This window comes from Melozone crissalis, unplaced genomic scaffold, assembly GCF_028551555.1.
Source record: "Melozone crissalis strain CALT ecotype California unplaced genomic scaffold, PUWL_Pcris_2 ptg000027l_1, whole genome shotgun sequence".
Taxonomy (NCBI): domain Eukaryota; kingdom Metazoa; phylum Chordata; class Aves; order Passeriformes; family Passerellidae; genus Melozone; species Melozone crissalis.
The window spans coordinates 34,812,070-34,838,303 of NW_026535805.1; the positions used below are offsets into that span (position 1 = coordinate 34,812,070).

Sequence of the window (26,234 nt, forward strand, 5' to 3'; positions counted from 1 at the left end):
CCAATATTGCTCTGACTGACCTTCTGACAAGGGAGTGTTATTGTGGGCTGAGTCCAGTGGAAGGCATCACCAGCACCTGCATTCCAGTTCAAAGTCCTTCACTGGAGGAGGATTGGCCTTTTGCTTTGGTTTGGTCAAGATGTTTTTTCTTTCTCTGTATGCATGTCTTAACTGATAAAATGCTTTTATTTCTCTTCTCCACTGTCTCACAGAAACATTGTAAGGGTTAATTGAAATTTTTATAAAGCATGCTGACAGTCAGAAGTTATTTTAATTAATAAGACTGTTACAGAGAATTATGCTCTGGTTATCCTAACAGCTGATTCCATAAGGTTGTCAAGTGTCTCTTATTCCACTTCTCGTCCCAATTCGCTCAAAAGTTTGGAATTTTGGTTTATTTCACTCCTTTGTTTTGCAGTGAAATGGCAAAGTGGTAATTGATATTCCTGAGATGACAAAGCAGTCTCATGCTCTGGAGAACATGTAAGAGATGGCTGTTCAAAGTTTAAGATTTATCTAAGGACTGTAAGGTAATATTAAGTCTTTTTTTGTGATTCCTCTGCCCGTGGACATTGCAGCAGAGCAGCAAGCTTTTCCTATTATTTTGATTTTGTTTAATAGTGAAGGTCATTAAGAAGTTGGTTATACGGCTGAAGAATTTGCCCAACAAGGCAGTCCAATAGGTCAAGTAATTAAAATACAAATATTACTCTACTGCCAGGTCCCTTCTGCAGAAGTGCCAGTACAGAGTTTAGTAACCCATTAGGAACGCGCTGCAGCAGCAGCAGCAAAGGAGGAACAAGAGTGTGTGTACATGATGTACCCTCTCTGTGCCCAGCGCTGCTGCCAGTCACACAGGCCGGCTTCGATCACTTCGGTGTTCTTGCTGAAAATAACACTGGCACAAGACCCTGCCTAGAAACTTGCAGAAGTGAATTACACACGTGGGTGCCCCTGAGCAGCAGTGCTTAACTACTTGCTAGCAGTGGCTCCAAGGTCTTAACTCAAATACAGTCTTATTTATCGGGGGGGGAAGTACAACAAACCAGCAGTATTAGGTAAGTCTCCTCTTCTTTTGGCCTGCCTTTGCAATCCTCTTAAGTCAGTCCTTCTACTCAGTTCTGGGAGAGTAGCTGCCATCCTTCTGGTCTCCACCATGGGCTCCTCATACCTTCTTGGCTTGGCTTGGCACTGACCCAAATCTGAGCCAGTCAGTCTTCAGCCAGCACAGCTGAGGTGGCTGCAGCTCCAGTTCTGGAGAGAGAGGTGCTAACCTGCCTTTCTCAGCTAGCCTGCTGTTTGGAAGAGGTCTCCCTTCTCCCACCCAGCTTCCTGTGTACAGCCTAGCCCACCATGCTGGCTTCCACATCTGCACTGCTGCCTGATGCACTTGAGATGGTTCTCAGGTCTTTCTCTTAGCAATGGGGTTATCCTTAGTGCTTCTTCCTAGTGGAAAATATCACTGCTATGGAGTTCAAGTGCTCCTAAATAAGTGTGTCTTTTCCTATTCCCAACAGACACCATTCCCCAGTATAAGGTCAATCAGTTAGTCTCAGGCAACTTGGGATCACATTGTAGTGATCTTCCCTGTTTAAAAGGGTTTATGCTGCAGTTCTTGCACTTGGGGACTGCAACAGAACAATGTTACAGCTAACATTATGAAATACATCTAGTGACTGGTTAGTCCATTCCCACCTCAAAGGCATTCCTAAAATCTTCTGCTTCAAACACACATTCACACATCACTAGTGTGACCATTACAATGAGGCAAACATGTAGAACTGGGGATTTTTGACATCTTTCTGCTCCCCAGTTAAAAAATGGTGAGTTACATTTCTATTAAGAAATATTTAGAGTCTTCAAGAGAGAAAATACTCAAGAGGCACTTCTGAAGGGCAGAGGGCAGAAATACTGCAGGTCAGGTTGGCTCATCTCTCCTTCTTTTTCTGATGCAGCAACTTCTTTCAGACCCAGAGTTGTCCAGGGAGTGGAGATGGACAAGAGACACTGAGGGGCTCACAAGACTGGCTATAAAGGCCAGTGACCATAACAGCCAAGCCCTTCGGGTCATAGAATCAAAGACTTGCTGAGGTGGGAAGGCATCCATGGAGATTGTTTTGTCCAAATCCCCTGCTCAAGCACAGTCAGCTGGAGTCAGTGGCCTTGGTAGTGTCCAGTCAGGTTTTGAATCACCAAGGATGGAGATTCCACAACCTCTCTGGGCAACCACTTTCTGTGTTTGATCACCTTCAGAGTAAAAAAATGTGTTTCTTACGTTTAAACAAGAATTTTCATGAACCATTTGCATGTGTGGGTGACCTCTGTCCCAGTGCTGGCATCCATCCCACAGCACAGAAGAATTCAGACCAGCTGGAGCATACATGACAGGACTTCACAGAAGACTGATAGCACAGCTTTAAGAGCAGGTGCTGCAGAGAAAGTTCTGTCTGAAATCCCTGTGGCAATGGGAGAAAACAGATAAAATTTATAGTACCAAAAATGCATTATGATACTACAGTTATCACCAAATTAATGAAATTTGAGGCCACATTTATCAGCCTCATGGGAAAGAAACCAAGGGTAACTTCACTTTAACTACCTTGGGAGGATGGAGCAGAAGTTGTTGAGGACTTTACTCCATGATAGGAGCTGTGATACCAAGCAGAGTAAGAAACCATTCATCCCATTGCAACCCTACTACACACACATTCTCTCCCATGGTGACTGCTGTTGTTCTGCTCCTCTGCTTGCTAGGAAAAATGCTACTCTGTGGTAAGAAGAATCAGATTTTTTTCCAGTTCTCCTTCCTTTTTCACATTTAAAATAGAAAAGCCGTGCAGGTCGCTGAGAGCTCAGTGAGATCAGCCTGGCTTGGGTCAGAGCTGTAAGTGAGGGAAGCAGAGACAGGCATACCAGCATTAAACTGAAGAGAAAAAATCAGGCCAGAGTCTGCAAGAGAACCCAGAGAAGCCCATAGGTTTAGTACTACTGCAGCCTGATCATCTTGGACCCCTCTGATACTGTGTATGTTCAGTATCATTGTTCTCTCATATGTTTGTATATTGCCCATCACTGTAATCCTCAAAAATGTATTTGACTGCAAGAAAGGCCATTTCCCACTGAAAGGTTTTGTTGTTGTTTCTTATCAAGCTCTGTGTTAAAGCAAGATTACTTATGTTTACAGAGTTCAGAGTCTAAAAAAGTAACAAATGTGAAAGATAAACTCTTTACAGTAGTGTTAACATCAGTTTTATTTGCATCTTCTATTTTATAGTATTCAATAAATGTGTGCAGAATACATTTGCAGATTACAATATCAATGTCCCCATTTTCTGAGAAAAAACAGATACATAGAAATGTGTTCTGTGTAAGGAATGAGGTTGGATTTTGCTCTAAAAGAAAACATCACTTGTAATTTATTGATATTTGACACCATAACAGTATAACCTGTAGTTACATGACGTATATTGTTTTCAGTTCTCATCTGTTGGCAGGGATGGTTCACAGAAGATATTAATCCCTTAGTGCAGGCATGGGTGAAAGGCAGAGCACCTGTCAGTCTCTGAGTAGATTCCTCTTCTCCTGCTCTTCTCCCCAGACATGTACCTTATCATGCTTGTCTAAACTGCACTTCAGCCATGCACTGTGTTTGGATTTTAGAAAGAAGTGACATTATCAGGATTCATACATATTTAAGAGCAAGGACAAACACTTTCTTGCATAGTATACTGGTTAGCACTAAGATCTTTCTTAGTCCAAGCATTTATACACATGATTTAATGTGATTCTGTTTGTAAAAAGCATGCCACCCTCTTGAGACCCTTGTATTTATCTGCTTTCAATTACATTTGAAGTATTCTCAAAGTCTCCTATACTAATCCCATCCAAGTTGGAAGCCACATAGCTCATGCATGAGACTGTCAAACATGAGTAGTTGCAGATGTCAGTGCACCAGTGGCAGGAATCCAGGAAGATAGATCAAGGCTTAGTCACTGAAAAATACATGCCAGCACATCTCAGCTACATAGCATTGTAACACCTCATGAGGAAAACGTGTCATGACAGGAAATCAATAACCTCTTGGAGGCGATCTGGTTTTGAAATATTCTTGATTAATTATGCCAGGGTGTGTTTGGCAACTTTGCCTGATCCAGCCTTAACCTAATGCTTTTTGCATGAAGCACTATTGTTACTAGTCTCATAAGTCAAATCTGATGGTTCAAGTTGGGTTTTAAAGGGTCAGGCTATAGATTTTGTAATGTCTTTCTGCCCGACATTCCTGTCTTTACTATGGTGGGTAGGCTTTTACTATTGATCAAAATAACAGGTGTTTTAAGATGAACAATAGCATTTACAACTAATTGCATTTGAAGCAAAATGACTCTCCTAAATAAAGTGTGTCATACAGTGGGTAAAACAAGTAGGGAATGTCAGTGTGTTTTCATGGCAGGTGTTCATTCAGGATGTTCCGCAGGCTGGTTTGCTCATGTGCCTTCTTTGCAGAGGAGAAGCAGCTCTAGGAGACACACAAGCAGGGCTGCTTGCATCTCTGTCCTTCCCCTGCCTTCCTGCACAAACTTGCTCTCACCCTCAATAAGTTTTCCAGCCATACCTGTTACTCCATCTGCCTTTCAGCCAATGCAGGAACCCAGCCCATGCCTCTTGGCTTCCCTACGCCCCCACCATGTACCCCTTCTTCCCTGCACCTCAACACATGCTAGTGCCTTAGACACTCCTGCTCTTAGGAATCTGTGATGCCACTAAGCCCAGCCTTGGCCTTCTGCATCCTGAGCACAGAGTGGGAGACCAGCAGCTTCCTTGGTGCCTGGCCATGGCTCGTCACCACCTGCTGGGTGGCTCAGCAGTAGCTGCTCGTGGGCAGCTGCTGTCACACAGGTTCACCCTGCACTGCTGCACAGGCATGCACCTCTGCCTTGCAGTGGAGTATGTGCTGTTTAGAAGACTCAAGGCAATGCACATCCAGTAAAACTGGACAGACAGACAGTGTTGGGTGCGGCAGAAAGACTATTCTCTCCTTAGTCTGCTACTGCTTTCTGTAATACAACAAAAAAGATTAGGAGGTTCCGTCCTCTAGAGCTATTTGTTAAAGGAGTTTGCATGTACAATGTAAAGAAATAATGAAATAAAGATAATAACAGTATCTGTGAGATAAATTGTTTGAACCATATTGCAGATAGTTGCAATCACCATGTGATAGACCAAAGTTTGACCTTTGGCTACCTCACCTACACAACACCCAATAAATCCAGTCCCTCAGTAACCACTTCCAAGATTTCAGATTTCCGAATAGCATCAAAGAGTCACCACTTGAAAAAGAAACCGAGAAATAGTGGGGTTTTTTTATTTTCCCAAATGTGAAATTTCTTTCCCCAAATATACTGGCCCAAAGCCCAGGACAAGCAATATTTGGTCCTGGACCAGTGACAGATTCAGAGTCCAATGTTTTCAGGTTGGAAAAAGGGTACTTTGGCTATCATGAAGCCAAAAATATCCCTCTGTGAAAGCCTTAACACTAGTCCTGGGAGATTGCCAGATGTTAGAATTTAACATAAAGTATTTTATGTACTGATAAACTTTTCAAGTTAGTTAAAGAGATTTAGAAAACATACTGATACAAATTATTTTCTCCCTTCTCTCCTTCGAGTATGGAAAGAGTTCACTTTTCAGGGAGAGGAATACTATTTTCCATATGAGTAATCTCATTTAAACCATTGGTAAAATACATGTTTTTAAAAAAAAAGCTCTCTTTAGTGATTTTTTTGCTAGGAATACATGAGGCTTAATGACTTTACAAGCACTTTTTCAGCATGATCTGCAAAAACAGTCAAATATTAATTCATGCAAATTAAATCTTGGTAACCCCTGTAAAAATCTGAGTGTGTGTGTGTTTAATTTTAAGGATTACTTTGAGAGACAACAATATATTTCTTTGCCTAGATAAACCTTTTTGCGAATAGTAGCTTAAGAAATTCTAGAGCAGGTGATTCAACTGGCAAATAAACTGAGAAAAATATGTAGAAAAATTACTTTGCATAACACTGTGATTAATGAGTGCTCCTTGCGCAGGATATATCTGTATGTATATTTCAAGTTGTTAGTAGCATGTTTTCTCTAAGGATTTCATGACAAAAATAAGGACTTGAGGTTGAAAGTAAATTAGGGTCTAGAGGGTTTGCTCAGCTGTGGCTGAGTGCACAGAACCAGGAGATGGTCTGGTCTTTGCTGATTGTCTTGTATTTTAAAAGCCTGCTAAGGGTCAAGCAGTGCCTGTTGGCAGGAGAAGACTGGGAAGTTTGGGCATGGCACAGAATGAACAAGAAAGCCTGGCTAAGGGATCCCAGCAAAAGGAGAGAGTTGATTTATGTGACATTGCACTTGGCATGTGTTTAATGATATCTGCATACATGAAAAGCGTTAAAAGTAGTTACGTTGAATTAAAAAAGTTAAAGAAAATTAAACACATAGCGATGCTGTTCCATTTGGCAACATGGCACTGGTTTTACACAGTTTTGCTATACTGTATGTACTGTGTCTGTTCCCTACCCTCTTCTTGTTTCAAGTCCAAGTGACCAAGATTTTGTGTGTCCTGTTAAAGTATTAAGGATGGGAGCTGCAAGAAAACAGCTTGGAGCAGCAGGAGCTGAAATGAAAGAGAGACACATAGCTCAGAGGGAGGCAATTGAAGAAGCCTCCAAAAGCAGAGGGGAACCAGGACAGGGGGTCAATCAGGGTAACAACTGATAGATGCTGAAAGGGCCAAGATGTCTCAGAGCTGTAAACTTGAAGGATTAGATTGGCTTTCATACCAAATTTTTTGTTATTTCTCTATACGTGTTTGCTCTTCTTAGGCAAACACCCAGGAATGGAACTGAGGAATGTGATGTGGTTCTTCATTCCTCCATAGCTACCCTATGTGACCTTGAGTGAGGCATGCCATCTCCATCTTGCCCTTCTTCAAAATGAGGATAGGATATCCTGCTCCTACAGATCAGGGCTGCTGTGAGGGTATGTTTAGTAACGCTTTTGAGGTGCTGAAGTGCTTCAGTGATTGGCACTGTGGAAATTCTATAGATAAACACCTATATATAACCTCCCTGACACCAGTACAGTCATAGGGTGAGATCAGATTGACACTGCTATTTCAATATGTAGTATATACTGCATGTGTCTGAAGAAACAAGAACAAAGCTGTCAACATCAGGTATGTGTGGATAAAGTGATAGAAATCCTCTTAAGTCAGGAATGCCATGTCCACTGTGTTTTTTACAGAAAAAAAGAAAAAGAAGGGGTAACATTAAAGAGGAAGTGTTAATTTTCTTTTCAAAGAACTCCATACTCTCATATTGATTGAAAACGGTTATCTTTGGCTCTTGTGTGTTTTGTGGCATTATTAGGTATTGGTCTTCGTTTAGATCACATAATACTTCTTCCTCCCTCCAACCTACCATAACAATTAGTGAGCCGTCTGTGGCTGCCTTGGAGTGCATCCTGTGCATCAGCATGTCTCATTTAATAGTCATAATTTCTCATTTGTAAGAGGAAAAGTGCTACCAGCACTTTCAGTCTCATAAGGGCTCAGACTCACTCAAGGATTCCAATTTATTATGCACCCAGCTCTGATATCCTGCTGCTCTCTTTATGGATTAGGCTGCCTTGGTAGAAGGTATCATCCTTCAGACAACACATAAATACTCTCTTGCCAGCTGTTCCTTTCTCAGAAGTTTCTCAAGGAGTAAATCATAATCACGCCTCTATTTTACTAGTTCCTGATCTGGTTTTTCCATGGTACTCTGCTAGGAGCATGCAGAAAAATGACCTTTATTGCTACTGTTACTCTATAAATGGCACTGACTGCAACTGTAGGGATTTTTAGGCCTATTAGTATTGATTCCCAGGATGAACACACTAGTAGTCATTTTAAATTTAGAGGAATAGGCATAGGTCAGTTTGCTGCTGGTTTCTGTTTTCTTTATCTCAAGGTGCTGCACAAACCCCTGAGAGGGAAGAAAGAGCAGCAGACAGACTGTTCCACTCATTCTGACATGGAGCAGCTGTTTAACATCATAATCTTGTTGTGAGTTCACAAGAAAAAGGGGAAGGATAACATCCTGCTGATGGAAACTGTATTTTATAGGCAAATTTTAAAAGAAAGCAGAGGCAGACAGAAAACACAGCAGTTTGCACAGAAGGGTGCAAAGAAGAGGAGCACTGCCAAATTTACACCAGCATAAGTCTCGGGCACAGAGGTAGTGTGCTGCAGGGTAGTTTCCCTAGCAGATGTTGAAGCAGCTGTCCTTGCCAGGGCAGAGGCTTTGACGTGGACACAGCTTTGGGTGGCAGATGTAGCCCTCCAGGTCCTGGGCTGCACAAGTTCTGCAGCCTCCTTGTTGCAGGACACACCAGCACTCCTAGGAAGCTCCCAGTCCATCAGTTAAAATGTTGGTGGACATCAAAACTGCAAGGCCTCCTTTCTTGTCACTGGACTTTTGCTGATTCTTAAGAACGTGGGCTGAATGTCATGATGGAGGCCTCAGAGGTGCACAGTATTTTGCTGTGCTAAAATGTCCTATACCTTGTAGTTTTCAGTCTGGTTAAACTGAGTAATGAATCACAGTCTGTTGTTTGAAGTGAATTATAATCACAACTTTTGTGACCCTCAGTTTAACCATTCCTACAGAACTTCTGTGAGCTACCCTGGGCATCTGAGATGCCTCTGTAGACCGAGTTTCTTGTCATAAAGGTAGTTCTGGACAGTCGGTGCAGATCAGGAGTTTGACTTGGGAAGACATCACTACCCTGTTTATGCTGAGGATACAATACATGAAGCAGTCAATTTAGCACCTTTTGGAAAGTTTTAAGATTCCATTTAAAACACAGTTAAAGAAGGGAGAGAAGGCCAAGTAAGGTACTGTTGAAACCAGTGTTAAAAAAAGCAGCACTCACTGGTTGAAAGATAAAATATATAATCAGGCTTTCAAGAATGAGCACTTAATTGCCTAAAGACTATTACAGAACTCTTTGTTAATGTACCTAATTTGCATTTTTTTTTTTTCCAAGTAACTGTTGCAGAAGACACCTACAACGGGGAAGCACAGTCCTCCATCAAAGCTCAGTTTCCCAAGCCAGCACTTCAGCTGTGGAGCATATTTGTAATGTGATTTCCTGGTCTCAAATGTCATTAGGCACATATATACCATGTGGGGGGTGAAACATATTTTCATAATATCTTTTAAAGAGTTATTAATGAGCAGAGTTTCTCTCAGGACACCGTGACAGTGGCTCTAGGAATTATTCCACCTGCAAGATCCCAGGATGGCTTGCTTTATAGTGTGTGCTAATTCAGCTTCACTCAGAGGTTGCTTCTTTGGAGTTAGTCTCCAAGGTGTCTTGTGGGTCAGATTCTCCATATGATAACCTTCCTGCACATTTCATCCAGGCTCTGTGCATTGTGCTGGTTTCTCTGTTTTCTAGCAGTTGGAGATTTGGCAACTGTATTTCTTCACCGCTTGCTGGTGATGGGTCCTTGGGAAGCAATGCCATGTGGTAGACACAGAATAAGAGGAAGTTGAAGCTTTCTACTTTGCTGAGAGCAGCACTTCCTAGCAAAAAGATTTATCAGAGCTGGCTTTTCAGCAGCAGGGACCGGCAGTGAGGGGTCTGAGCAGGGCAATGCTGTGAGCTGGGTAAAGGGGACTTATGGTCAGCTCTTCAGCCCACAAAGTAGTCTTGGCATATGAGAGATTATTTACCCTTCAGACAGGAGTAAATAATAGGTCTGAGGTTGCTGTCTTGGCACTCCAGAGGAAAAAAGGATTTGTGGCTGTGAGGACACCTTGCAGATAGCACCACAGTCACAACTGGAGAAGTTGACAGGGTGCATTTTCTTGGAAGTAGATGCAGTTACTAGCCCTGAAAAAGCTCAGTCTAGCAACTCCTGCTAATGCTACATGGTTTGATATCCCCCCCACTGCTGCCTGGGCCGTGCTGGGGGCTGGGGGCTGGGGACTACCCTGAGCCTGCAGTCCCCACAGAGAACAGGTGCAGAAAGGGTTGCCTTCCTGGGACAGTGGGAATGGTGCTCCCTGGTGTGGCCACAACAGTGCTGAGCACAAGTCTCTTGTGTCAGTCATACAGGCAAAACCATCTCACAGAGGCAGCTGGTCTCAGTGGGAGAAGAATAGGATGTCCAGGTAAAAATACAGTTTTGCTTGTAACTACTTAGTCCATATTAAAATCCTTATCAATATAACATTAATTAGTATTGCTAGCATAGTTTACTACTATTGTAATATTATACTAGTCATTATACTCTAATTATATATTTGTTCTTTTCTTAAAAACTTTGAATGGTGCAAAATGGCAGCTACTGGAAAGCTGTTAGAGCAGCTAATCATCCTTACTGTTTAAATCTCCTTGTTGTTTGAACTTCCTCATTCCTCAGTCTTCTCTGAAGTAAGCAAGCCCCAGGAGATACTTTGGCAAACAAGGTGAGAAATGTGGGTTTGTCCCCCTGCGTGCCAGTCGGTAAAAGGGATCAGTCCCAGAGGTACCAGTCAGGTATGTTTGATCAGCACAGCGTGATCTTTAGGCAGGTCAGGGAAATATCAATGCTATTTTCTCTCTAAGCCTCAGATTCCCACTGGCCTATTTATTCAGAATTCAGGTGGCAAAAACATTAGAAGATATGAAATCTTAGGCCCCCTGCAGAATACCCAGCCCTGATGGATCCCGCTGCAAGCACATTTGACCCCTGACCATCTCCACTATGCTTCAGTCTAGAGTTTTTATTGACACTGTTGGATAGAAGGCATCCCAGACTACAGAATTTCATGTTTTTTAAATCAAGGTTTTTGGTGGAGCTGAAATGTAGAGAAAGGAAATTTTATCGTGGTTGTGGTTTGGTAAAGGATCTGAAGCAGTGTTTTAGAGTGGCACTTTCACAAAAGCATTTTAAACCAAAGTTCATACTCCAAATTTGTAAAACTGCAGTGTTTGCATGTAGCACTGACATTCGCTCTAACAGACTGAGATTAAAGTTACATATCTGATTTTCTCCTTAGACTTCTAATTCCACTGTACTTTTAACAAGATTTTGTACACAAACTTTTTAGTGGCACAGCTCATTATCTGCTTTTCCTTCTGCTTTTTTCTTACCTTTAAAAAAGAGCAGAAGTGAGAATTTAGGAAAATAATAATCTATTTTACTATATAACCACAAGAATTGGGAGGAGGGAAAGGAGAGAAGTATTTGAGATTAAGGCTTGATTGCTGAAATTATTTTAACTACTTTTTAATTGGCAAGCTGTTGAGTTGTTATCATCAATGAAGAACTCATCAACAAGCAGTATCAAAAGCAGTAAACATTTACATGGAGCAACTGAGCTCACAAGCTCTGTAACAATCATCCAGGGAGTACAGAGTTAAAACTGAGTGACTGGATTACAAGAATATATTGTACAAGGAGTATCAAGGGTGGAGTTTGGTATTAATAGTTGTTTTTTTTCTTCTGTTTTTTTCTCTGATTAAGTTATGGGGGCAGGGCAGGAGACATCTGCACAGCCTCCAGCTGCTCTGCTTTGGGGGCTCTGCAGAGTGAGGCACTGATCTCTCTTTTCCTGGAGACCTTTTCCATACAGACACGAGATGTGCAGGTGAATCTCCAGGGCTTGCTTTGCTGTCAGTCCCTGATCGTGGATTCTGAAGGTCCTCTGCAGCTCATAGACCTCTAATCTAATGGTGGGCACCTTTATAGCAGACCACACTGCTATAAAACACCTCTGCATTCCCTTGATGCTGATTTATACTGTTTAAAGGGATCGGTGTGGAACAAGTTGTTAGAAGATGAAGAAATTGAAAGCTCCCCTAACTGCTGTATTATCTATCTGACATTCTCCAAATGCTAGTCATTAATTACCAATGCCTTGAAAATCAGAGCAGGTATCCAATTCAATTACGTTACATCTCTCAGCAGGAGCATTTCCATTATCTTACCATTTTCCATTCAAACCATTCTTCTTTGCAGTTTTTAAAAGCTTAGACCCCACTGTGTTTCTTCTCAGATGAACCTGTAATCCACACAAAGATATTTCTACTCCATGCCTCTCCTATCTGCACACAGGTGAATATCAGTCTGGGTTTACATTGTAATTCTTGCACACTTAGAAATCTGACCTCCAGCATCCCCCAGAACTACATGATGGCAGAATGTGGCCAGTGTATGCCATAACTTTCCTTTCCAGTTGGTGATGAAGTACCTGGGGAAGGACTGAACTTGCATTAGGAGTTAGGCTGCCCTTGCAATCCTTACACCTCCAGGCCTTCTTGTGGAGAGGGCAGAAGAGTTCACAGTCTTACCAAACCCTAGAGCTAACCTCTCAATTGAAGTAATTCCCTTTAGATGCCAGCAAAAACTTGGCCCCATGGAGGCAAGGCAGGGTATGTGTCTGGAGCCACCACTAATGCTGGTCTTAAGTGAGCTGTATATTCAGAAATTATGGGGTTTATTTCCTGGCACGTTTGTTCTTTACTTATGTATATTTTCATGCTTGCCAGCACTCTGAAATGTAGACATTGAGTGTTGGGGGCAGGCTGGATGCAGTTTTTCATGCTGCTGACATTAATTGGATGAACAGGCCTTCTCAGAAAGGGCAGTATAGGAAATGTGTATGGGAAAATAACAAAATAAGGAGTTTCACAGCTAAATAAAGACAAGTGGCTGAAAATGGTTTTTACAGCTTTGCCTTTCATATGATTCATTTAGGAATCTAAAACTATTTTGTGCAACTGAAAAATTAAGATTCACAACACCTTTCTGAATATAATTGCTTCTGTCTTACAGATGGAGAAACAGAGGTATTGATGCTATCATTTGAAAATATGTCCCCTGTTTTCAAGTCCCCAGATGAAGATACATTTAAACCTAATTCTCAGAAGCATTAAATACCTTCATTTATATTCATTCACTTGGCATTGTTTGTACGTAGTCTCTGAAAACCAGATGTATTGCCTTCCAACTAGAATGGTCACAATAACTGAAGTGACATGGCAGAGATCACAGAGCAACTGCAGGGCCAGACTGGGGTTGGGATCTATGTCCCTTCATGACACATTTCCTTTTTACTCACTGAGTATCTGCTGTGGATTCCTGAGCAAAAGCACATTCTGGTCATTCAGTTTTCCTCTGCTCTCTCAAACAATTGGACATTACAGAGATGATACCGGTTGGGTTATTGATCAATTTTATAGCTACTTTACCTTGCCTTTCATGCCATCAAGAATTGTCTTCAGGTTTCTGCAATTAAGTTTCTTATTATAGAATTGAAATGAAAATATAGAGAACCATTTATATCACCTGATTTTCCCAATTGTTTTGTTTTTTTCCAGCACACAACAGTTTTGCCCTTTGTATTAATCGAGATGAGAACAACACATCATCAGTATCCCAGCAGGAGCTGTGGACTGGCTGCAGTGTGCACCTTCGCTGTTGGCTATATTTTATGGTAAGGGCTGTACATGCTGTGTTTTCACATTGTATTGGGGGTTTTGTACTGCTAAATTTGGGCACATATTTCATTATGGATATAATCGCTAACAGATTCACGCTGCATGCCTCGTTTGGTCCAAGACCTGGGCTTTGTCTGGTTTCCCCAGATGCTTATATTTTTAGAAAGTATATGCCAAACCTCACACAACAGGAATTTGTTGAACAATCCCATGTAAGCAGTGGTCTTTCCAAGGGTACATTTTTCAACCTTTTTTCAAGCTAAATGTTTTTCTTGGACCTTAGTTTTATTGCTTGGGGTTTTTGTTCTATCAAATAAAATTGAGACTAGGCAAATGATTTCCTGCATCAGTATTTAAGCATCAAGAGAAAAGATAGAACACTATCTTTTTTCTTTACTGATTCATAAATTCTTTCTGTAAAATTGATTACAGAATAAGTCAGTAATCCAAACACTCTAAAGTTTGTTTTAGTAAATGCAAGTGTTGGTGAGAAATTAAACTAAAACAGAAATAATTTTTCTTATACAACATTAAATTAAGTCTTTGGGCAGTTTCTAATCAAGCACCTGACTTGCATGGCAGAGTTAATATACTTTGGTCACCCTAGTATTTATTTTTCACTAAACCTTTGTTTTATTTATATTTCTCCTTTGATGCCATCTATTCCTTATCCTTTCTTCCTTTCTATTCCTATGCCTTTCTGCCTTTCCCCAGTTCATACTCTTTGTTTTTACTTCACAACATCCTTCTCTCAGCTAAGAAGGTATTTTCCAATATTTTCACCAACAAGAGAGATGAAACTTATGTGAGAGTAGCATGGTCTCGAGGCAGTACTTACAACTCTGCTTCAACTATGCAAGTTGTCCCTTTGATTCAGTGAGAGATCATTATTCATACATATCCACACACACAATGCTATTAATCCAGCTGAAGTGGGATGTTGTGTCCCAGGACAACAGCCACATACATTCTGCCATTTGCTTTTGTAAACATACATACCCTTCTTAAAAAAGAATAATATTTGTAATTGTACAGCCTCATGCAAAAAGGCATATGATTATTCCCTCAGGAAAAAGTAATTATGTTCTTTACACATATACAGTAATGCTTAACTGTGGTAGTTCTTGACCTTCCTCTAATGGTGCCTGGAGACAGATTGGCAGGTACCTATGGCTTGACCTCCTCTGGCAACTCCTAAAATCGTCTAAGTAGACACATGCAATAGTATTTAATAAGAATTTAAAATTGAAACAACCCAGTTTTACAAGCGAAACAAACCCAGATGACTCTTAAAATCTTTTAAGAATCTGTTACAGTATCAGTGTGATGCTCATGTAGTTTGATCCTACCTACTACAGTGCATCTGTATCCTGCAGCTACAAGGTTAAAGAAAATTGTAGACAAGTAAAGCAGGAGAAGCAGATTCTGCATTAAATAATTACTGTATTAATAATTACCAGGCACAGACTATGGTTATCTCCCTTTGCTTTTGCTGTTTATTGGTTTTGCCTACACATATATTATTTCCAAAACAAATAGGGCTACTCTCAAGTGATTCACCTTCTTCCAAGTTGTGATTTCTCTTTAAATGAGATGAGACAATCTTAAAAGTTCATTCTGCTAAATTGTGCACATACAACCCATTTCTCCTTGTACTGTTATGGAAGGAGGCCTTTGCAGGTTAGTGGAGGCAGACAAAAGCTACACTGTGCCATCACTTGAAAGTTCTGCATGTCTTCAGCCTGCAGCTGCTGTTGAAGACTCTATCCAAGATGTGCTTGAGGCAGCAAGCCAAATCTTGGTCCCATTACATCAATATGATATATTGTATTCACAGGTTGGAAAAATCTACCAGAAAGTATGGAAAGTGAGGAGTTAGTCATCCCTCTCTTCGGGGTGTGGCTTCTTTTCACAGCTGAAGTCCACTGTCTTCCTGTTGCCAAGTGACCACATTACAGTAGAGACCTTAATCACTCAGAGGGCTTGGAATTGCTGAATTCAAATTTGTTGTCCTTGTTGGCAGCACCCTCAAGGTTAGCACAGTGTATTAAAATGAGACTATACCTGCACATGACCTAGTTCCATACAGTCTGGTGGAACTTCCTTCCTTTGTACCTAGGGTTGACCATGGGTCCCGTTCTGAGCCTTAGTTTGTGGTTTATGTATTTTTAACTAGAATTTAGGGATCTGCCGCTTGAGAATTTGTTATTTTGCCTATTCCATTTTTCCCTAAGCAGAAGTGTTTTCACTGTAACTCTCAGAATAAAGTGAAGACAGTTGCTAATCAGATGTTCTCTATGTTTTGTTCTTGAATTTTGAATTCTCTTCCCATCTCAGCTGAAACTTTCTTACCATCCTACATGTTTTGTGTATTGTGTTGCACTTTTTACAGGAAAGGAATATACAGGAGGATGTTGTTTAGGTTTGATTCTGTGAATGCTTTTCTCAACTCCAAGTTAGAGGAAAGCTTGTTTTATTTCGTATGTGACGGAATCTGTCATGTATGAAAGAGGTGGTAGAATAGCAAGTGCTTTTTAATGTATAATTGGTAAATAAGAAAACTGGCGAACAATTCTGAATAGCATCACTGAAATTGGAAGAACATAGCTACATAACTTGATATCTCCTGAGCATGATTCAGACTTGTTTTCTGAGAAACATCCTTTCTTGAAGAGTAAAGAGTAAAAGCTTTTTTTTTTTTTTTTGCATTCTCTCCCTTCAGTCAAAGAGTTTTTGAGTGGGCACACTTAGCTTATGCACTGTCTGTGAGAGGGAGCTCACAAGGAACAGTGCCCAGGCAGAATATCCGCAGACTTGCATTGCATGCTGCAGACCATACATGGACTTTCAGGACCGAGGCCATGGGATAAGATGGGAAAAGCCTATTGGCTTTATTTAACATGGCTTGAAAAGGTCACAGTTTGTATTGAATTGTTAAATCTAGACAGTGCTAAGAAAACCAGAGCATTTGCCAGTACTACCAGAAAATTCTGCCAATGAGTGTATGGAGTTAGTTGTCAAGGAACAGAAAAGAGCCAAAAATGTGTTGCTCCTTGTAACAAGAATGACATCATGGTAACTAATATCAGAGCCTAATATGTCCCTAAAATAAACTGAGACAAATACGTTTATTTTAAATGGTTTTCCTTTTCCCTCTACTTTTGAGCACTTCAGGATGCCAAAAAAAGAGACCCTAAGAATCTGACTCCACTGCTGTAGTCGTGCTGGGCTGCATGTTTGGGAGCAAAGGACTTGATCTGCTCTCTTATAACTGTCTCAAATCCACTAGGAGCTGCCTCCACATGTGCCAAGCTTGGACTTGATTCACTCTTTCATTCTTTTATAAATCTATTTAAAGAGCTTTTAAACTTTGATTTGAAAATAAAGTTTCTCTTGAAGTGACTTTAGGAGAGTTCCTTAGATTCGCTGAGGGAGAGCATTTAGATAGGGTAATTTGATGAATTCTTCTTGAACAAATTTAAGAAAGGAATGTACACTGAGGATTTGGAATGAATTTGAGATTGATTCTATCAGGCTTGCTGTAGGATTTCCACTAGCGATTATCCATAGAAGGAGAGGAAGATCAGAAAGAGCAGATGTTGGCACAGACTGCTAGGACAAACCTTGACATTCAGAAGAGAGGAGTGGTGGGTTAGAGTGTGAAGCTTGGTGAGAATTGACAGTCATGTTGATAAAGAAGGACAGGATTGAGAAACCAGAAGGATTTTTGAGGTTGGTGGTGGCGGGAGCGGGAGAGACACGATATGTCTTTGCTAAGCTGTGCTGAGGGTTTGTATGTAGGAAGGGCATCATGCATGCCTTTGGAAGTGAGCACTGGGGATAAAAGTTCTATAAAGATCAGAGCAGTCCATGGTTAGAGAAAAAAAAAAAGAAGTAAAATGTCCTGGGGGCAAGTAAAAGAAATGAACTAAAATCATGGGTTAAAAGAGAAGTGGATGAGGAAACATACAGTGCACAGGTCGGCAGCTTCAAAGCTGAAATTGTGAAACTAAGTGGAGAATGCTGGGAGAGGGAGAGAGAAACAGGCTTTGAAACCAGAGTGAAAGGCTGATGTAGAAGTAGATGGTAGATGAGACAACAGAGAGGAGGAGAAGAGAGTTGGAGCTGTAGCTGCCCCAAAGAGGAAAGAGTAGGAAGAAACAGAAGCAGCAGAAATAGGCCAGGGGAAGATTAGCATCCCTTGTACCTGACCCAGAAGGTGGATAGGAGGGCAGAATTGCTTTCAGCAAGAGAAGGCTGTATGGATCCCCAGCCTGTTAGGTCTCACATAGCCATTTTGGACTGTTACTTTCTGGCTTGCCTCCACCTCCACATCCTCAAATGTTTCAGTCAAAGCAACAGCACAATCACAGATGACATGCATGGGTAATATGTTCTCACTTCCTTGTGCAGCTCCTTCAAATATAGCTCAAGAAGGCATAGCAACCACTACTATATTTAAAATGAAAAATTATTTATCAAAATAGATGACTTCCAGAGATGACAGCGCTTTGCAGTGAATCTGCTAAATTTCTGTCATTGTAGCTACCTGCACATAAACAAATTTCTGCTAAGCTTTGTTCCTCCCAGAGGATGCTAGCACCATGTCATGCTGAGTACATTCTGGATGTGACATTATTTGCAGCTGCAGTTTCTCAGGTCTTGTTGCATAAGCCACTCCACACCAGTAGCACAGTCCTGTGACCCACGTATTGTTCTCCACTCAGATGAATGGAGAAGAATCCAGCAATAAGAAAATGGAACAAGAGGGAATGATTGCTGTTATTTTCTAAATGATGACTGTTTATTGAATTTTCTTTTTAGTCTTTAAAATTCCTAAACTATGTACATTCCTGGTGTAGGTGTATTAGGTCTGGCTGGCTGTTAATATAAGAAGCCCAGAATTTTAATATAGCTGAGATCTTAAGAAATCTGATTCGATGCAGAACAAACTCTCCTGTGTTTTTAGGGGGAATTTTGAAGATGTGTCTCACATCAGCCAGTATTAGAAACCAAAAGCAGAACAAGTTTAGTGTGGGTCATTGTGCTCCTGTCCCTGAAAGCACAAGATTGGACCTGCACTACAACCACAAATTATTTGTTTGTTTGTTTTGAATGTCTCAGCTGCTGTAAGCCCATCACCTTGTTTGGAAGCCATTCCATATTTTAATAGCTCTGGGTAAAGTTATCACTCTTGGTGGAAAAGGAAGAGAGTGATGCTGGAAAAGATCATGAAATTAAGGCGTAGAAAATGCCCATGTTCTGTTTGCTGAAGAGTAGCCACTGGGAACTCATCTACGATTTGTCTGGAACCAAGGATTCAGCCTTCCTTTGTGCCAGCCACTGGAAATATGAAGAGTACTGAAGATCTGGGAGAGGATTTGCTGCTGCAAGTAACCAGAAAGGAGCTGCTGTTCGTAGATGAGAGTTGTCATGTACCCACGCTCCAGGTAGAGCTAATGTCAGATGCTTCAGGAGAGCTTAGCAGATCATTATGAAACAACCAGCCTTCAAGGGGGAGTTTTCTTCCAAAACTTATGTCAAAATGTAGGTGCTTAGATCCTTTGGTCTTGGTGGTTTATATACCTTGTACTCTTTTAAACTTAGGCATAATTGTTCACATTCTTACTGCTTGTACAATCTCCTGATTTCAGAAGCTGGCTAGAAATGCGTGATAGAGCCTAGAGAAGAGTGGACTAAATAGGCTTCCAGACTTTCATACTTCAAAACTTCTTTGAATATCTCTATTTCAGTGATCTGTCACTGAAAGGTAGGGTAGAGCATTCCAGAGATTGATTAGGCATCATTCAGAAAGATATTTCCATTATCAGATTTGAATTTCTTGTCTCTGAGTTGCATTGAGGTGATTCTTCTGTCATGAGGAAGAAAATTGGAAGCTCTTCACCCATTTTATGTCATGCATTATTATTCTGTGTCCTTTCATTTGCTGCTCTTGAGACATTACATAGCCCCTCATCTAGCAGCCCCTTTTTCCAGAACTTATAGTGCTGGTTGTTGATGATGACAAATTATGTGAGGGAATCCAGCTGGGCAGGAAATGGGTGGAGACTCTGAGAGTCCAGACCACAAAGTACTGCTGAGCTATGATAGCTGAGAGCAGCCACCATGAAGGCACAACCATCTTCTGCAACATCTCCCATTAAAAAATTAGTGAGGTGTCATGGTTATTATCTGCCATTATACTCACTTGTTGAGCTTGATTCTGCCAGGCCTAAGGTCTTACACCTGCTGTTGTTACAGCTGTATCATTTAAACTGACAGAGTAAACATAAACCCCAAGGTTCCAACAATTTTTTGTGCTTAGCTTTCCTCATTAACAAAAGATCTATATGCAAAGAATAAATGTAAATGGATGTTCCGTGAATAGTTTTCATTTTCTCCTGATTACTTTGATAGGAGAGATATACAATATCTACTGTAGTATAGGAGAAGTGAAGACTAGCTACAAAGTCACATTTTTTGACAGATTTGTTAAAAACAAGCAATACTGTGCATTTTCAAATAGCTTTTTCTGATTTCTACACCAACTGGTTGAAAATTTTTAAAAACAACTTTTTTTTTTTTAACAGACATTTTAATTTAAATACAATGTGTGAATATTTTCATTCCTTCTTTTTTTACTGTTTCTAACAAATGGCTAGATGAACTCCATGACCTGTAACACATTCATCTTTGAAAATACACAGTTATGTCTACATACAGCTGCTACTGTTCCAAATCAGAGGAACGTTCAGGTTAATTTTATCTTCTCAGAGTAGCCAGTCCAGTTTTACTCCTCTTTTTCTCCTTTTCCTTTTTCTCCTCAGTTTATTTCTATCTAAACGACACATTTTTTACACCTGTTCAATAGCAAAGTCTTCAATTTGATCTAGTTTTTGCATTCCTAAGTAAATCTTAATGCATGCTTCCCTGTGCCTAACTAATAACAAGGTTGGATAGGAGTAAAGGCTGCTGGAGTGGCAGCACTGAAGGCATTCATTAACGTTGGCAATCAGCGCTCTGGTGTGGAAGCTTTATGCGAATGGTTGATCAGCCCTTTATAGTGCAGCCTCGAGAATGCCTGTATTGCAGCAGGAGCAAACCCACTAAGAAAGGCCACCAGGTGAGGTTTCCATGGCAGCAGTTGTCCCTTTGCTGCTCTGGTTTGTAGTGCAGACAATGCTGGAGCAGTCAGTGTGTCACTGCTCAGTGAGAGAGGGCTAATATTACTCCACCCCAGCATAGCCAGCAGCGTGCTGTGGCTCATTTTTAGAAGGATCAGGTGGGTTTGTGACTGTTGTCTCCAGAGTGGTCCCTCTTGTGCTCAAAGCAGTTCTGACAGTGTGACCACTCTGAGGACAGGCAAACAACAGCTACACTGAGGGCACGAGCAGCATCACCATGCAGGGAGTGGGCTCCTGAGCTGGGCAGCAGGGAGCAGAGTATGGAAGCTGTCTGCAAAGCCTGAACTAACCAGGTATTGCTGACATGCAGGAGCTCATCACTGACTCATTGGTTGGATTTAGAAAAAGCTTCCTCTTTCTAGCATAAATGTGATCTAGTAAAAGCCCCTTCTACTTGGTTCATGAAGCTGGCTACATAGATGCTGTTTTGAAGGTCCCTTGAAAAGTCCCTCTGTAAAGATACTGTATAATCCTGGGAAGTTTCATCACACCAGAGAGAATAAGTGCAGAAAGAGACTGGCTCTTTTTCAGTCTTTTTCCTTGGAGCTTGTTTTTCACAGAATGATCATTAGAAAAAAAAGCAAATGAAAACTGAAAAAAGTAAATGAAACTGAAAATTGTTAGGCGATAATAGACATTCCCTGGTAAGTGGACCTGGTAGCAGGGGACATCCCACTACCTTCTACCCAACTGTCTCATCTTTTGCTTTCATCAAAAGGAACAAGGTGTCCCCTGTTACCATGGGTTACACAGGAACCCTTCATTTTTTCATAGATAATTTTATCTTGTCAGGTTAATTCTATCACAGAAGAATACTGGGGAAAATAACTGTAAAGTACAGAGATAATTTCCCATATGTGAACTGATTTGGAGAGAGGGGGTTTAATTGCATTTAGATCATGCAGATTAATTTACTGACACATGTAGTTTCCCAAGTGAAGTGTCCAACTGTTAAGGGTTGGGCTGTAATAAAAGCTTTTCCAAGGAGGAGAGAAGCTATGACAACCATGCACATTTCCAGGGTGATTGTTAAACAGGGATTCTGTACTCCCTGTGTGACAGAATTTTACGGTAACAGTTTTCTGTGGACTTCTCTATCTCTGCCCTTTAGGAGCCTTTGACTGTTGATCTAGTGATCAAAAATCTTCCGTAAGCAAATAAAAACATCAGCAAGTGAATCAAACCATGGAAATCCCCATGTATAACAGTCTGTGCAGTCACTCTAGCTGTGCTTCACTGTGAGCTTTTCACTCAAATTTTCAGGTCAGAAATGAAAAGATTTACATTCTTGAAGAGAGCCAAGCAAAGCCCCAGCTTGCCTTCACTGAGCGCTTTACCCAGTTAGCCTCTGAGATGTTTGCTCAGTTGTTTGCCAGTATTTCCTTTTCTTAACTTCCACCTACTGGAATGTATGGGCTCTCTCTGCTCCCTCTGACTTCACCACTCACTGCATCAGATCTCAACACAAAAGCAATCTCATCAGAGGATGCAGGTGTCCAGTGCAGCCACACACAGCAAAACCACACACCTGGAGTGCTTCTTCAGGTTGCACTGCAGTAAAGCTGATAGTCAGTCTCTTGAGTTAGTGTACGGACAATGTCCTCTGTATGAATGCTGAAAATCTCTGTGTCACCAGCAAAGCACCATCAGTCCTTTTCCTTTACTGTATATTAGCTGTGGGGCTGGGCACTACTTTTGAGGTGTGGTTTTGTTTGGTCTTTAAAAAATATATTTATCTTACCTAGAGAAAAATTACTAGATTCCAAATTATAGCAGGTAGCTGAAAGAAAAGGAGGGCCAATCTAAAACACACTTGCTGAAGAAATTATTCTCTACAAGAGAATCTAAACCATATGCTTCTGGCAAACCCAAAAACTGATTACCATGTGTAGCGAGGAAAAGCAAAAGAAAAACGCAAATGTGTGTGTATGAAGTGAAAACAGGAGAACTGCAGAAAGCAGTGAGAGATGGTAGGAGAGCCTGTAGAACCCTGAATGCTTTTAGGATAAAGAACCTGCTTGGAACATAGGCTGCTGCAGTTTCCATCTTTGGCACAAACCAGGGATTTCCTCAGAAATATAAGTGAGCAAGGAAATACCTGCCTACATCAGAAATGAAAACAGGCCAACTGCTCATAATAAATTGAAAGCAAATCAGTAAGAATGTGGGAAATCAGTCATAGTTTCATCAGTTGTGATGTCTATTCAGGATGGGTGTCATCCACATGCTCCAGTTCACCTGCAACTTGCAGGCCTTTCAAATAATTGCTTTTTGGGTTACAGTAGCTAAGCCTACAGACCAAGCCACTTTCATAAAACAGGGCTGTAAGAGTCAGTGCTTGTTATTTTTGTTTTGTTTCAGGGTGTGCTGGATTCACCACGTTACAGGAGTGTGGGTGTACCCGCTTCTTGAGCACCTCAGCCCAGGTGTCAAAATAATCTTTTTTGCTGCCGTTACCGTAGTAATTAACGTATTCTACTTGGTGGGAGAAGTCCTGAACAACTACATCTGGGATACACAAAAATGTGAGTATTGTTTTAGGGATATTATCTTGTGAAATACACCATCAGGACTTGAGTATGTTTCTCTGAAAGTGTAGAATGTTTTAAGCTGACTAAAACAAAGGAAAATGACAGAAGTTTCACTGAAACATCTTGCTTGCCTGCCCTTAAAAACAGACGGATGAACAGAATGTCTGCTGGAGAGCCTGATGAGCTATGAATATGTATTCTCTTTTATAACTTACAGTACTAATTTAAGAGCTCTTGGCAATTACCTGAGATGTTTACAGCCCACTTATTAGCTGATGAACCCATTAAATGCTGCTAGAATAAAGTATCATTCTGTACAAATGCCATTAATGGTAGGCTTAGACTGAGAAATGAAAATATAGTCTTTTAGTATTTTCAGGTATAAGGCATTTTCTCACCATATAAATTTACTCAGAGAAAATGAACAGGCTCTTGTCAGTGAAATAACAGGAATGAAAGATCACTTTAGTGCAGGGTAAACTTAACTGTGCAGACTCTACATCATCTATCCTGCCTAGGCCACCCATTGCTGAGGAGAGGAAAAGGGAAAATAAGAAACACAAGATTAAAAGTAGGTTCCTTTTATCTATGAAAGATGTTCTTCATTTATCAAATTGAAGGAAATAAGCAAGCAATATTCATAATAGCTGCTGTGGCAAATCGCAGCTGGAGGGAAAGAAATTCACATGGTAGTTAATGGCACACACAACTCCCTGTAACAAGTCCTTCAATACTAGGTAGAATCCAATGCTAGAAGCTCAAAGCAGTTTTACTTTCTGTTTGCCCATATTAGCATTCAGGTGTAAAATGCCTTTTTGTTCTTGCTCTAGGACAATCAATCACTGGTCATAGTGTTCAAGATGGGTATTCATTCCTCAGTTTGATGTCAAATTCACATTTATTTAACGTCTTAAAGTTAATTCGGGAAAGATGTTTCCAAAAAAGGCAGCTGCAAGGAATAATTTCACTTGACCTAAGTCCTGTATGAAGAATAATATTGTGGTAAAGAATCACATATTCTTAACAAGTCCATGAATAAGTAGATGGTGGAAAATCTCCTGCACTATTCCAAAGTATACATAACAAAATCCCTGCTCCTTGCAGCCTGCCGCCCTAGAGGAGCTAACTTAGTTTCCTCATTCTCCCAACATCTTTCAAGGTTTACTCTGGCATTATTGTCCTCTCCATCATTTCCTTCACATAGATAAGGAATATTGATCCCAAGTCTTTTGTGGCTCAAGCACTTGCAAAACAGAAAATGCTGTGTGGGTCACGTGCTCGTTTGCTGGGCTTGAAACACTTTGCACAAACTTAACCCAAAGTGTATGGCAGGAACACCACAAACGGCAGAGATGTAAAATTGTGCCGGTCTGTCACCATGCAAGACCTGGGAAAATATTATTTGAAAACTGTACACTTAAAAGGGGCTTTTGAGCAGTAAGACTGCAAATCAAAACAGTCTGCCTTGAGAAGATTTCTGGGGTGAGAAGGGGTTGTTTTGGGTTTGGAGTTTTTTATTTGTCTCTGGAGATGCATTAAATAGAACTTCACTACTGACAAAATGATTTGCAGTTAGTTTTTCCAAGTTAAACCACAAACATGGTAGGGAAGGAAAAATTTGCCCTTTGTACAAGCCAGCGTCTGTCCACAATTTTGAGGATATCTGCATTCCTGCCAAACTATTTGATGCATCTGCAGTAGAGTGCTTCAGAAGAAAGGAAAGAGGTGCTTTCAAAAAGGCAAATAAAATAGCTTTTAAAATTACTGGAAAAGTTCCTTCTAGGAGAAAGCAGAAGACATAAGATTGGCTCTGGAGCAACATTGTAAACTGTCTGTAATCTTTTGGTCCCAGTCTCTTGTTTTGGTTGTTAAACTTTTGACTGTGGCTCTCCGATTACACCGGTGTGCCAGCAACACCCAGGGCCATTGTACTTGGGCTGCTGGCAACACGCAGACCCATTTGTCTCGGTGTTGTTCCTTTCAGCAAGGCAGCTCTGCAGTTGTGCTTTCTAACTGCAGATGAATCCTATTGTTTCCCATATTGGAATTCATTAACTATGTTTTTAAAGTGATTTATGGTGTACTTACCGCCTGTGCATATATTGCACTAGCAGGTGATCTTACTTGTGACTGCATTTTCCTCTCAGTATTTTCAAGGATTGCTTCTTTTTTGCCTTTGGTTATCATAAGTCTTTCTTTTCCAGCATGCGGCAGGCCTGAAAACCTCCAAAAGAAATATTTGTATTTGAGATGTCTGGCAGAGAGGGCTTAGTCAGAAGAACAATGCTTTTGTCAGATACCAGTAGTAATTCATTGTCCAGGAACAGGCATATGAAATAGCTGAATGTTTCCATTGCCAGAAAAAACACAGTCTGCTGCCCAGCCCAGCATAGAAAAGAGACGAGTCCTGCAGTTAGAATAATTTCTTTAAGGAGCTGTACACTCAACTCAGCCCTCCTGATATTACTGAAATAAATGGCCACTACAAGAAGAGAAAGGCACCCTCTCAGTAGTAATTGTTCATTCATTCTTGTACTTTTGAAAAAGGGAGATGTACCTGCAAATACTTAAAAATCCAATGCTGAAATGGAGAGGGGCTTCCAATTATTGAATTCTGAAACACAGTTATTAAAATTTTCTTTCAAACCAAGTTGTTTGCTTAGATTCAGCTATAGTAACATCTATTTTAGTTTGCTAGTAGGTAAGCAGAGCAGGTGAAGGAACTAAGTGTTCCCAGACCCCTGCAGCCATCAAAGGCTGGGTGTGCAGCAGGGGGTCAGGCTGATCTGAAAATGGGAGTGAGGGAGGGAGGATTGTGCAGTTCATTACTGGACAACCACTGCCATCAGGTGTGCAGCTGCTCTTTTCCTTCACAGCAGGTGAGGTAACACATGCGAGCAAGTTCAGGAGAAACAACATGGAAAAAGGGAAAAGAAAGATGAATGCATTAGAAGAACCTCTCTAAGCAAACCCTTGGGTTGTTTTTATTGAGAGA

The 26,234-nt window shown here is 40.9% G+C and overlaps 1 protein-coding gene across 1 annotated transcript in view; it reads left to right on the forward strand.

Annotated features, from left to right (window-relative positions):
* The window catches only part of AIG1 (androgen induced 1), a 123,316-nt gene that overhangs the window by 96,412 nt on the left and 670 nt on the right, over positions 1–26,234 (forward strand). Inside the window, exons 4-5 of the mRNA XM_054279570.1 lie at positions 13,405–13,520; positions 23,070–23,233. Of these exons, the coding sequence (XP_054135545.1) occupies positions 13,405–13,520; positions 23,070–23,233 (280 nt within the window). The remainder of the gene's footprint in view (positions 1–13,404; positions 13,521–23,069; positions 23,234–26,234) is intronic.